Source organism: Lygodium microphyllum, chromosome 15 (assembly GCF_053477565.2).
Source record: "Lygodium microphyllum isolate KBCC chromosome 15, Lygodium_microphyllum_v1.1.10, whole genome shotgun sequence".
NCBI classification, from domain to species: domain Eukaryota; kingdom Viridiplantae; phylum Streptophyta; class Polypodiopsida; order Schizaeales; family Lygodiaceae; genus Lygodium; species Lygodium microphyllum.
The window spans coordinates 82,541,429-82,553,221 of record NC_141149.1 but is presented as its reverse complement, the minus strand read 5'-3'; the positions used below and the strand labels follow the sequence as shown (position 1 = coordinate 82,553,221).

General features: G+C 40.5%; 1 protein-coding gene across 4 annotated transcripts; it reads right to left on the bottom strand.

The window, feature by feature from the left end:
- Positions 1–2,620: 2,620 nt before the first annotated feature.
- On the bottom strand, positions 2,621–11,586 carry ABCI10 (ABC transporter family protein). Of its 4 annotated transcripts, none has more exons than XM_087694369.1 (7): positions 11,321–11,586; positions 11,045–11,223; positions 3,959–4,045; positions 3,754–3,879; positions 3,476–3,598; positions 2,771–2,882; positions 2,621–2,667 (listed from the first exon to the last, which is right to left on the bottom strand). In XM_087694369.1, the coding sequence occupies exons 1-7, from the start codon at positions 11,463–11,465 to the stop codon at positions 2,633–2,635; spliced, it is 807 nt and encodes a 268-aa protein (XP_087550495.1). In that variant the 5' UTR covers positions 11,466–11,586; the 3' UTR covers positions 2,621–2,632. The 4 variants fall into 4 exon arrangements, with proteins under 4 accessions (XP_087550495.1, XP_087550493.1, XP_087550494.1 ...); XM_087694367.1 differs by having other exon boundaries at positions 2,771–2,979; positions 11,321–11,584; XM_087694368.1 differs by having other exon boundaries at positions 2,621–2,882; positions 11,321–11,585.
- Positions 11,587–11,793: the final 207 nt, after the last annotated feature.

Sequence of the window (11,793 nt, the reverse complement as noted above, 5' to 3'; positions counted from 1 at the left end):
ACAGGGGTGTGAGTTTAAACCCTACGCATTTGCATCCCTAAAGGCATATTGAAAATCTATTTGCTTATTAGGAAAAGACCGAAAAATGTACAAGTTTTAATAGTAATGTGTGAAGTTGTAAAAGACAAATGAATAGAGGAACAAACACACACACACACACACAAAATCAACATCCTTGCTTCACCCCAAGGGTGGAATGAATAGGTGTTGAAAGGCCTTTCAATGTCTGTACTCTACTAACAACCCTCTCATATAGTGTTAGAATGCCCCAAATGAACTCCCTAGGCACTCCCATATCATTTAACTTGTGTAACATGTGTAAAAATTTGGCTCTTGATAATATATCAAAAGTTTTAATGAAAGTCTACAAAGCAACTATAGATCCATTGACCAAGATATTTACCCTTCTCAATAATCACTTTTGAGTGAAAAGATGTAATCAAATGTAGAAAAGTTGCTCCTATGGCATGCCTCTGTGCTCGAAGACCCTATCTCTCTATGTAGCCGCTCGACTCATGCTCAAGAATGGAGGCATATAACTTGGCCAATGTGTGACCAACCATGATAGTGTAATAGTTATTACAAAATGTAGGATTAGCTGACTTGAGGATATGTGCAAATTTCTCTAGAAAGCCTTCACACATGGCTTTATTAAACATGTATGCTAGAAGTCCTACCGCAAATTTCCTAGAATGTATAAAGTGCTTAGCTACTACTAAACCACCATAATCCTATGTGTTATCTATATTGACTCTATCAACAGCCCCTTGAACCCTACTCGTTATAAGAAAGTAGATATCTTTGGGCAAGGCTCTTGTAGATAAAAAAGAGGAGGCTCACTTGCCATTGTGTGTAGACTTGTCCCCATGTATTAGGAAATGTAATGGGTGTAGCAAAAAAATGCTCTTTGAAAAGCCTCCAAGCCTCTCTTGAGTCCTAGTTCAAGAACAACTTGTACATCTCTCTCTCCAACTGGGCTAAGAATGTTATCTTGTTTCATCATATGAGTTTACAAGTTATCAAATATCACATATCATCCTTGCATGTATTTTAGCATACATGCTTGTATAGAGTTAGATGATTGCCTAGATAAAGCCATGGAAGAAGTTTGAGGTATTGAAAAAAAAAGAGATTGCACGAACTAAGGTACCAAAATAAAGCAAAATATGATACAAATGCACAAAAAAAGGATGCAAATATCAAAATATTGAGAATTCTTTTTAAGTTTTTTAATTTTGAGGTGACTTAATATAATCCCACTTCTAGAAAACATCATTAGGGGTGTTAAAAGCAAGAGAAAGGGAGCCAAAAATGTCATGTCAAGGACAAACCTTTTAGTTTATGAAAATATATTTTAGATTGCGACAAAAGTTTAGCCTTTTTTCAAAAATATAAGTTTAAAGAATTTCACTTTTCAAAAGTCACAATAAAAGTGTTAAATGCAAGAAAAAGGGAGTTGAAAAATGTTATGTCAAGGACAAACCTTTCAACTCAAATTGTCTTAGGAGTATAAGTTTAGACGTCCCTTGTCACCTTTTGCTGAGGTAAATGAAATTTGACCAAATTTGCAGAGAGTAGAGGCCTTAATGAGAAGGAACCAATTACTAGATGGTTTACTGTTTGGTTTATCATTAGAATCGTATGAATGCATATATCTATCCAAGCAATAACAAGAAGTTGAAGAGCACACAATCAAGAAGATATCATTAAATATCCCAAGTACAAAAAAGTATAATAGCCCTAGTTAGTTCTATACATATGGAACCTTATCACTACTATAATATGGTAACAAATCCCCCTTCACAAAGGAAAGTATGCCGAAAGCTTTATGAATAACTTAAAACTTCTCATAAAGCAAAGCCTATTGAAAAGACTTGCAATTTTTTATTGGCACATACACCAACCAAACTAATCTCTCCTACAATGTCTTAGGGGCTACAAGATCTCTATCTAACACGGTGACTATGCACCTCAATGAGAAGTGCATTGTGTGGGCATGAAACATTGTTGTCCTCACAATTGTTAATGCGCTCTAACTATTGATGGAGATGGTTATGGAGGTTTATTGTCCAACAACCAAGTCCTCCATAAAATCGAGCCAAACACACAATAGATGTGTAATGTTGTTCTACACTTGACTGAGGTGACCACAATGGACAACAAATGCAACCATGTTAACATATACCCTTGCACCGATTAAGCTCACTATTGATTTATAGATCAAAGTGGAATATCGGAAGTGCAAGCAACTTCAACTCAAACGAGAGATTGTAATAGGAGCACAACTCAAAAATAGAAAACTAGGCCAAAATCAACCAAGCACACTAATTACTTTTCTACATGTTTCCAAATAAATTTTTGCTTCTCGTAAATGTACAAGGGCTCCATCAAATGTAACGAATGGCAAAAAAGTACTTTCATAGATGTTTCCCTATAAATTTTGTTTTGCTCACCCCTCCTCACATCTCGTCGAGCCGAATATAAGAGATTTCTGTTTCGCAAAGGTTGTGTCCTTCAAAAGAGTTGTAATACTTATCTAACATCGTCGCTACTAAACAAATTGTCCTGTGGATTCGATTCGTTGTGATTTGTAAGTTAAAGAATTTTGTAGACCTTGAAGTGAGGAAGACAGTCAGGAGTTGTCTTTTAAGCAGCAGTCAATCCATTCTGCAATTTGGGAAGAAATATTCAGTAGCAAATATTCAAATCAACACCACATACATACACTTTTCTTGCCACACATGACTTATCCAGGGCTTTGGCAAGGAACCTCCATCAATACAAGCTCTTGTATTCCTGTTGTTTCCTGTGAATATAATCTCTAATCTTGTCCACTTCACCACTGAGAATGACGGTTCCATCTTCCATGTATACAGCTCCATCTGCATAATCAAGCTCTTCAAGTCGATGGGTGACCCACAAAGCTGTGACCCCCTCTCCCTCATCCACAACCTTCCTTACTGCTCGTATGACACCCCTCTGAAACCTCTCAAACAAATACGATTACAATCTGTTTTTTTAAAACCCATAAGTTGATACAAATTCATGAAATGAAATACTCATGGTGCAGGACCAGAAGGAAAAGAAACAGGCTCTCCTACTGTCATTCATTCTCATGCAACATATGTAAGGATGTAAGTGGTAAGCTATGCCTAAACATGCAGTGGCAAAAATATACAGGCTCTTCTACCCTCACTGATTTTCATGCAACAAAATGCAAGGAAGTGACGTGATAAAGTTAACCAATGACGCAAGTTTCAGTATCCCCTCTTTTCAGTGTAGATCCAATGTTTGCCCCTCTGTGTCGGCTCTTCTAATTTTTGTACCGAAAGGGTCTGATTCTAAATACTCCCAAGTCCTAATGATATTCTGGGTGACTGAAAATAGGGGTCTACACTATTTATCTTGTGTGTCTATCTTTTTGCTTTCTTAGTGAGTACTTCAGGTCTTTACCCATTGCATTTATTATTTGTACCTGATCAGCTTCATCAAGAAAAGTTGTCAGTTCATCAAGTAGCAAGACTCGGCTTGCCTCAGCCAATGCTCCAGCAATTGCAATACGCTGTTTCTGTCCACCACTGAGAGTTTGAACAGGCCTCTGCAATTGGAAGCAAAGTCAGAAGTCTCAATGTTGATTAACTTTAGTCAACCTGAAGTTAAACCCTTGCCTATGAACTTCACAGAAAAGACTTAACAGCGAGCACTACTAAGTTGAAATTGTGAGTGCATCACTCAATCTGGCATCACTCTTGCCTGGAAGAATTCTGCCATCCCAACAGTCTCCAAGGACCTCATAACTCTGGATTGCACTTCATCATCTGGTAGTTTAAAACGACCAAGGCCAAATGCAACATCAGCTTCAGCTGTAGGCATGACGACCTGGATTATCAGCTCATGTAAGTAAGGCCAATATGATGTGAAATATGGAGCCAACTTCCAACTTCATTTATATGTGTACCTGGTGATCTGGATTTTGAAACACAAAACTTTTAGGTCCTGCCATATTTATCTTCCCAGAATTGGGTTTCAAAAGCCCTGCCAATGCCTGCAAAACCTTACACACAATAAACAACAAGTGCCAAGGACACACAAACATCCAAATATATTGCAAGAGCACCACTTAAACCTTAGGCACGTTCATTACTGTAACCAAGTAGCAAAAGCATGTTCGAGCCGGTGAGGCCCAGTAATTTGCCTTAAAGCACCCTTGCCGATACTCAAAGCTATTTACCTTGATCTCTGTTTTGCAAAAATACCAGAGCCAGGGAGAAGAATACAATGAACTGCACTAAACAAAGAAGAAAGCTGAATACAATGAGGACTGATCAGTCCCTGGGGCCTGCATGTAGCCCACGGCATCAGTGAGGGCACTAGATCAGGCTAAATAATGATAACACCTTCAACAGTAACGATGACAAAGCTGGAGAGTGTACAGCCTGCTGTCCATGACTGAGATGGAGAAGACTGCAGCCACCTGATGGAGCTACCTGCTGAAGACAAAGTGAATGAATGACCAGCCAGCTGGGTACAGCTGTAAATGGCCAAATATGCTGAAACCTGGCGAAACCAGCAATAAAATATTGCCAAAAATGTTAGCCAACCTGCACAACTGCCGACATGGCATCAATAAATGCTGGCGACTGTTGCTGATGTGGTAGCAATAAATGCTACCGACAATACAGAACATTCTGACATGGCAGTTCACAGCCATCTAGGGCTGATCGCAGCCATCTGGGGCGGCACAGGTACCAGACAAACACACAAAACTACAAAGAAAACAATCAGAGCTCCAAATTTCCCTGTCAGACTCTAACTAGTGCTCACAACCAAGAGATGACAGACTGACAAAATAAGGCAGACTAACACCTCCTTCCCCTGCACATGAAAACAAGGATGCTGATCAACTTAAATCTCCTCCTCTAAGAAGCCATTCAAGAAAACAGACTTCACATCCATTTAGTAAACCAGCCATCAGTGATGAGTTGCAAGAACCAAAATAGCCGGTCGACCTGAAGTGTAGACATATAGGCTGTAGGTACAAATATCTCGGACTAGTCCAAGCCCATCCTTTGTCCAAAACCCTTGGTAACAAGCCTTGCTTTGTGCTTATCCAAGGTGCCATTAGCCAAGTATTTGGTCTTATAGACCCACTTCACACAAATCACTTTCCACTTCCTTGGATGTAGAACCAACTTCCAAGTCTAATTATACTCGAGCTCCTCCTACATAGCACGACGCCAAGTATCCTATGCAACAGCATCATCAATAGTAGTAGGTTCATGATCTTGTAAAATCCAAGATATAAGGGCACAGTTCACATAGAGTGAACTACACTACCTCACATATATCCCACCTAATCTATGTGGGCTTGTCAATGTAGCAAGAAAGTGAGAAATACCCACATCTTGCATAAGCTGCCTATACCATTGAGAATGACAATAGACTCATCCTGCTACGATGGAGACATTGAGAGGCCTCCAAAACCCACATCCTGCATAAGCTGCCTATACCATCAAGAATAACAATAGACTCATCCTGCTATGATGGAGACATTGAGAGCCTCCAATACCTATAGTGCACATGTCTAGGATAGGGACTCACCCTCATTGGGTGGAAGGGGAGCTAAAGGGGGAGGAGGAGAGGAAGGAGTCATAGACAAAGGAGTATTGATAGGTGACCTAGAAAAAAAGTGAGGGGTTGATGGTATTGTGGTGGTGGCGGTTGGGAGGGGGGTTTTTTGTTTTTTTCAATTGATGTCAAAGAATCACCTATAGTAGAAGCACCGTCAATCGGATCATTTGAGGCTATAGTCTTATCAAATACCACATCCCTGCTCACCTCTATCTTTTGTTTCTTCAAATCATAAAACCTATAGCCCTTTGTGATAGTGCTATAATCAATGAAGATAGGCTTCTTTGACTGCGGATCAAGCTTACCCCATTTCTTTTTGTCCACATGGACATGAGCATCGCACCCAAAGATGTGAAAATGAGACACAAAAGGCTTCTTCACAAAGAAAGCCTCATATGGATTCATGTCTTGTAATGTCAAACTCAAAGACCTGTTGTAGATATGGACCACTATAGCAACTGCCTCACCCACAAAGAGAATGTGCTCCAACATCAAGCACGATCTCAACCATGGTCTTGTTAGCGCACCCCACACCACCATTCTTTGATGGCATGTTTGGATGGGAATACTCCATCCGAATGCCATGCTCGTCACAAAATCTCTCAAAAGCCTTGAAGCAAAACTCTCCACCATAATTAGCTCTTTACGCCTCGAATCTTAAGAAAATGTGTTTCAAGAAACACTTTCCAATCACAAAAGTTGGAGTATACTTGACTCGTATACTCCAAGAGATACGGCCACACATACCTCTAAAACGATCAACAATAAGCATTGGATACTTGTCTTCCCAATGGAGATCACACCCATAAGGCCATATAAGTCGGTATACACCAACTCAAGTAGAACAGTAACTCTATACAAAGCAACTTGTGGATGAGGCTGCCTATCCTCCTTACACCATAAGAAACTTGGATATAATATGTGAACGGGGAGGGGGAGGATTTGAAAGTCCCTCCGCTACCTTCTTCTATGAAGCCTGTTTGATGGAGTCAAAGTTCAAGTGCCCATAATGGGCATATCAAAGCAACCCAAGTTCGTACAAAGTCCGCATAGCAAGGGCAGAGAGCTTGGCCTTCCCAATGGAGATCACACCCATAAGATCATATAAGTTAGTATATACCAACTCAAGTAGAGTAGTAACTCTATACAAAGTAGCTTGTGGATGAGGCTGCCTATCCTGCTTGTACCATAAGCAAATGGAATATAATATGTGAATGGGGGCGGGGGAGGATTTGAAAGTCCCTCCACTATCTTCTTTTGCGAAGCCTATTTGATGGAGTCAAAGTTCAAGTTTCCATAATGGGCATACCAAAGCACCCTAAGCTCGTATAAAGTCTGCATAGCAATGGAGGAGAGCTTGTAAAGCCCACCCTCTTGTGTACCTATTCAAAGGACAAAACTTGTAGAAGAATCCTCAATGGTCACGGCATTTTGTGTGAAGACCACACAAGGACCTAGCTATGTAAAACCATGGATAGAAGGAAGGTAAAAACCTAAATTTGGTACATGAAGAACTTTGCTCGAAGAAGGCTATCTATCTAGCAAAAGGAAAATAGTCTCCACTCGATGAATGGGTACAGAAGAGTTGTTACCGATGGTGACAAAACCCCCTATAGAACAAAGGTCTTGAAGCCAATCATGTCAATAGGTCATTTGAGAAGAGGCTCCATTGTCCATGAGCCATGGCTTCTCCTCAGTGGAAGAAACAAGTGTTGTATCCTCAATCTCAAAGAAATGAACGAAGAAGAACTTTGTGGTAGCCGAGGTAGCTTTCAAATCCTTGGAACCTTCCTTTGGCCTCAAATAGAGGTACTTTTGCCAACACTTCTCCGAATGAGTGCCCTTCCCGCAATGTGGTCACTTGGGCCTAGACTCCTCATTTTTGTTTTCATCTTGCTTCTTGTTATTAGCCTTTTTGTTGTGCTTCTTGTTTTCCTCTCCTATACCTCCGGTAAAAGCCTTGGTAGAGCCAAATCCATTGACTCCTATTTCTTTGAGTCGCTCACCATGATCCAAAACAAGCAAAGCTAACTCCTACCAAAGAAGAGTCTCACATACCCTAGAGGTAAGCAAACTAGTGTAGAAGACATCGTACTTAGGAGATGACAACTAGTTAGGAACAATCATTGCCATGTTCTTTGAAGATATCATCAAACCTAGGGACGCAAGCTCATCCTACATGTCCTCCATCTTGTTGATGTGGTTCTTCATAGATGAAAGAGTCATCAACAAAGAGCGTCTTGAGTTTCTTCTCCAAGGTAATTCAGTGGGCAAAGGTCTTTTGATGGTAAAGTTCACACCTCCGCTATAGTCTGTAACCTATATACATGAACAAGAACAACATCCTGTAGACTCATAAAAAGAAACTTAGAAAGAACCGAGCTCGAGATTTGAGCCAATCCTAGAGATTAGCTTGGTCCATTGTAGAATCAATAGAGGGATCCTCCACTAGACGAGAAATAGAGGGGGCAACAAAATCCCAAAGATCAAAGGTATTGAGTATGCGCTCCACTTTGCACGCCCAAACAAGATGATCTTCTTTTGGTAATGAAGGAAGAATTAACACTTGTACAAAGGGTGCCACCATGGCAATACAAGAGCCAAAAGGACGGGCCCTATGTGAGACATGCGAAGAAGCAAGAGGAGAAGAAAGCTACTCCGATCTACGAGACTCATCAAAGTAATGTTCCCTTTCGGAATGGGGCTCTAATCTTCTAACTTTGCATCACTCTTCGCAATGTTTGGACCGATGAGAATACCTATCATCTGAATAATAGATAGACTCCTTGTCTGAGTCATCAAATGAATTGAACTAGTGGTACTCCATCTCTAAAATAGACATGTAATCATACTAAATTTGTGTTTTTGTGTTAGGATGCTTGAATGGAGGGACAATCAGCTACACCTTGCAAGAGGCAAATTATAGATGTCCCGCACGCTTAGTAGAAGGCCTAAAAACAGAATCAAGGTCACATTTATCGAGACAAATCTGCTCCAAACAGCAACCCAGATGTGGTCTCCTCTTGTAGAATCCTACACATCTTCACTTGCGTGATAATACCATGTGAGAGCACACAACATAAGATGAAGTTCGAACATGAACACAGAGAGGAAAGAGTAAGAATGGGAGACAATAAAGTGATAATTTGCATTGGATCTGAATGAAATGTTGTATACAATGATGGATTGATCAATCCCTGCACGCAGCCCAAGGTGTCAATGAGGGTACCAGATCAAGTTCATGACTATGGTAGCTTTGAAGACAAAGGAAGGCTAAAGACAGAGTGTGTTGAACCTACAAAAGGAATCAGCCCAAAACTGGCCAACTTGTGCTACGGCCTAGTGCAGTCCACCAGCATAAAACTAGCTGACCAGCTGCTCACGCTGTGAAAAATGTTTGTGCAAATATCTATGCAAATTGCCCCCTGCCCCAAAAGAAAAAAAAAACATCTAGCAATAAAAAACAAGGTTACCAGCCACTGAAAAGAAACACAAGTGGGCTGCTACTAGCGTGAACATACCCTACACTCACTGCAAAAGAAACATACACAACCAGAATTGACTGAAACACAACAGAAACTAGAGTGTCAAGCGTTCATACATAGTGTAAGAGCCACCTGATCACAAAAATAAAGCAAAGAAGAGAAATAGCGAGAGAGAGTACAATCAAAACACAACCAAGACTACACTATCAATAGTTCACACACGATGTGGAAGCCACCTGATCACAAAAAACAATTACTAAAATAGGGAAAATCTGATCAAACGCAGCCAATAGAGGATCAAAAAAGAATATTACAGTCAAAAATCACTGCCACAAGCCTGGAAATATTATCGCCCAACCTAAAAAGGCATTAAATATACAAAACACAAATGCTATAGATGAAAAACCAAACTATAATGGCATTATATGCAGTTGGACACCAATAAAATAATGCAGAAAATTAAAATGCAGACAGCTGATCTCAAAATGCAAGCAATAGGGACTGAAAAAAAATGCAGACAGCTGATGTCAAACCCAAGCAATAGGGACTGAAAAATGGGCCATTTTGCTTTAGAAACAGGTTGCCTAGGCAGCAATAGTTAGAAGGTGCTGATTAGCAACAGAAGTGTGAGAGGGAAGACTGCTAGCAGCAAAAATCAGCACCAAGACCCAAACATGGACATTTGATACCATGTCAAACGTGGGTGTATGAATGGACACAAGATTGCATACAGAAGAACACATCAAAGAAAGAACTCGCAAGAATGCTAGAGAAATGGAATCCATATACCAAGACGAGACAATCAAATACGACAGTGAGTCACCGACTTAGTGGGCAATCGCACCAAGTCCCTCTCTCCTATAGGACCTACTGTGAAAGTACGCATAATGATGAATGACTGAGGAGAAAGCCCAAGCCAATAAATAGGCCACCAATCAAGAAAAATTGGTAGAATTTGAGCCATCAAAAATACAAGTCAACTAGCAAATAATGCAGTCAACCACATAAAAATGAATAAAATAATCAGGCACCTAAACAAAGTCTCATCACATAATGAATGGAAAAAATGTGCTGAGCCCACTTGATCATGCACAAGCTCATACATAAACTGACTAATTTGTGAACAAGTTCAGTTTGGCCTATGTGCCAACATAGGACAACCTTGCAAATCTTTTCCCAAATGCTTTGCCTCTCGTGAGAAGTTCAATGCTTTTCGCAAAGCTTTGGGCTTACTACCCTTTGTGAATTGATCTAGTCCACCATACCTCCCTATACATGAATGCCAACTCTTGTTTACTCTATCACTCCTAAGGAAGATTTGTTACCATATTTCAATAGTGATGTGTGTAAACACGCTTAGGACTGCTAGGGCACATTTTCTCTCTTTAGAAGGTTTTTCCCCTAGCCTTGCATATATACCTATTCACTTTAAGGCACACTTAGTCTTTAAAAACTTCTATACCAATATCCCTCAATACAATTTGAGTTGTGCTCTCTCAAGCTTCTTCTTCTCCTAGTTGTGTACTTGCATTCTTGCAACCATAAATCCAACACTTTGTGGGCTAAAGCAATGCTTAGTGTGGGATTGTGCAAAGCAAGGGTATCCTTCTAATCAAAGGCTTCATCAAAACATCAATGCTTCAGCTTATTAAGGAGTCACCCCAACTTATCAACAAGCCCTGCCCAATGATAGCTACCCAAAAAAAAAAAACAAGTTTTCCACGCACCAATTATGGAGTTGGCCATCCTTGATTCTTTTATTGTGATTTTACGATTTTTGGAGAAGACAATCACAACTCTTTCTGCATTTCGAAATTCAATGTGGGCCATGTCTACAATATGCTTATGAACCCTACAATGAATCATGAAATTTAGGAGCTTTATTTCGAGGTAGGTATCACAAAAAGGGACAGAAAAGAGATACTGGCCTTAAGAAGAGTGGATTTGCCGCACCCATTGGGACCTAGAAGCATCCATAGCTCGCCTTCAGGGATGTGGAGGGAGCAATCTTTCAGGATGGGCACTTGTGTGGAGTCCTTCTGGAGGCTCAGGCGCAAAAGCTGCACTTCAATTGCAAGTCTGCGACTGCTGTCCAGAGACCTGGTCTCTTAAGCCATCACAACCAGGACACAGACAAATCAACCAATATGCTACACAAACAAACGCACGCTCGTTTCTTCTCCAAAATGGACAGCTCTACTTACCAGATTTGAGAGAGAAAACGGTACTCTTCTTGTACAACCTGTGAGAGGTCGGTGAAGTCCCAACAAAGAACTGATCGCACCTCTCCTCCTCCCTTATCGATGATGGTGCTACGCCATGCCTTGGAGGGAGAAGGCAGGCATTCATTGTGGGAGCCTTCTTATTGTTAGATCCTATTCTTTGTAGCAGGTGGCATTGGAATGTTGTATACTAAAAGGTCGGGTGATGGACAGCGCAACTCTCTTCCAATTCGAGATTACAAGCAAGTGCCCTTTTCTTTGGCTTATCTAGGTGGGCATACACTTTTTGAAACTATGCATACACGCACATGTTATACCTTTACGCACCAAATGGACACCATTTGCAAGAAAGTAAAAGTATTACGTTTATAAATGTTTTGATTGGTTGGAAATGTTAAAAGTATACCCTTGTTCATCACTTTACAAAGCGGGTAGGGGAGACTCCTCATCTAAAA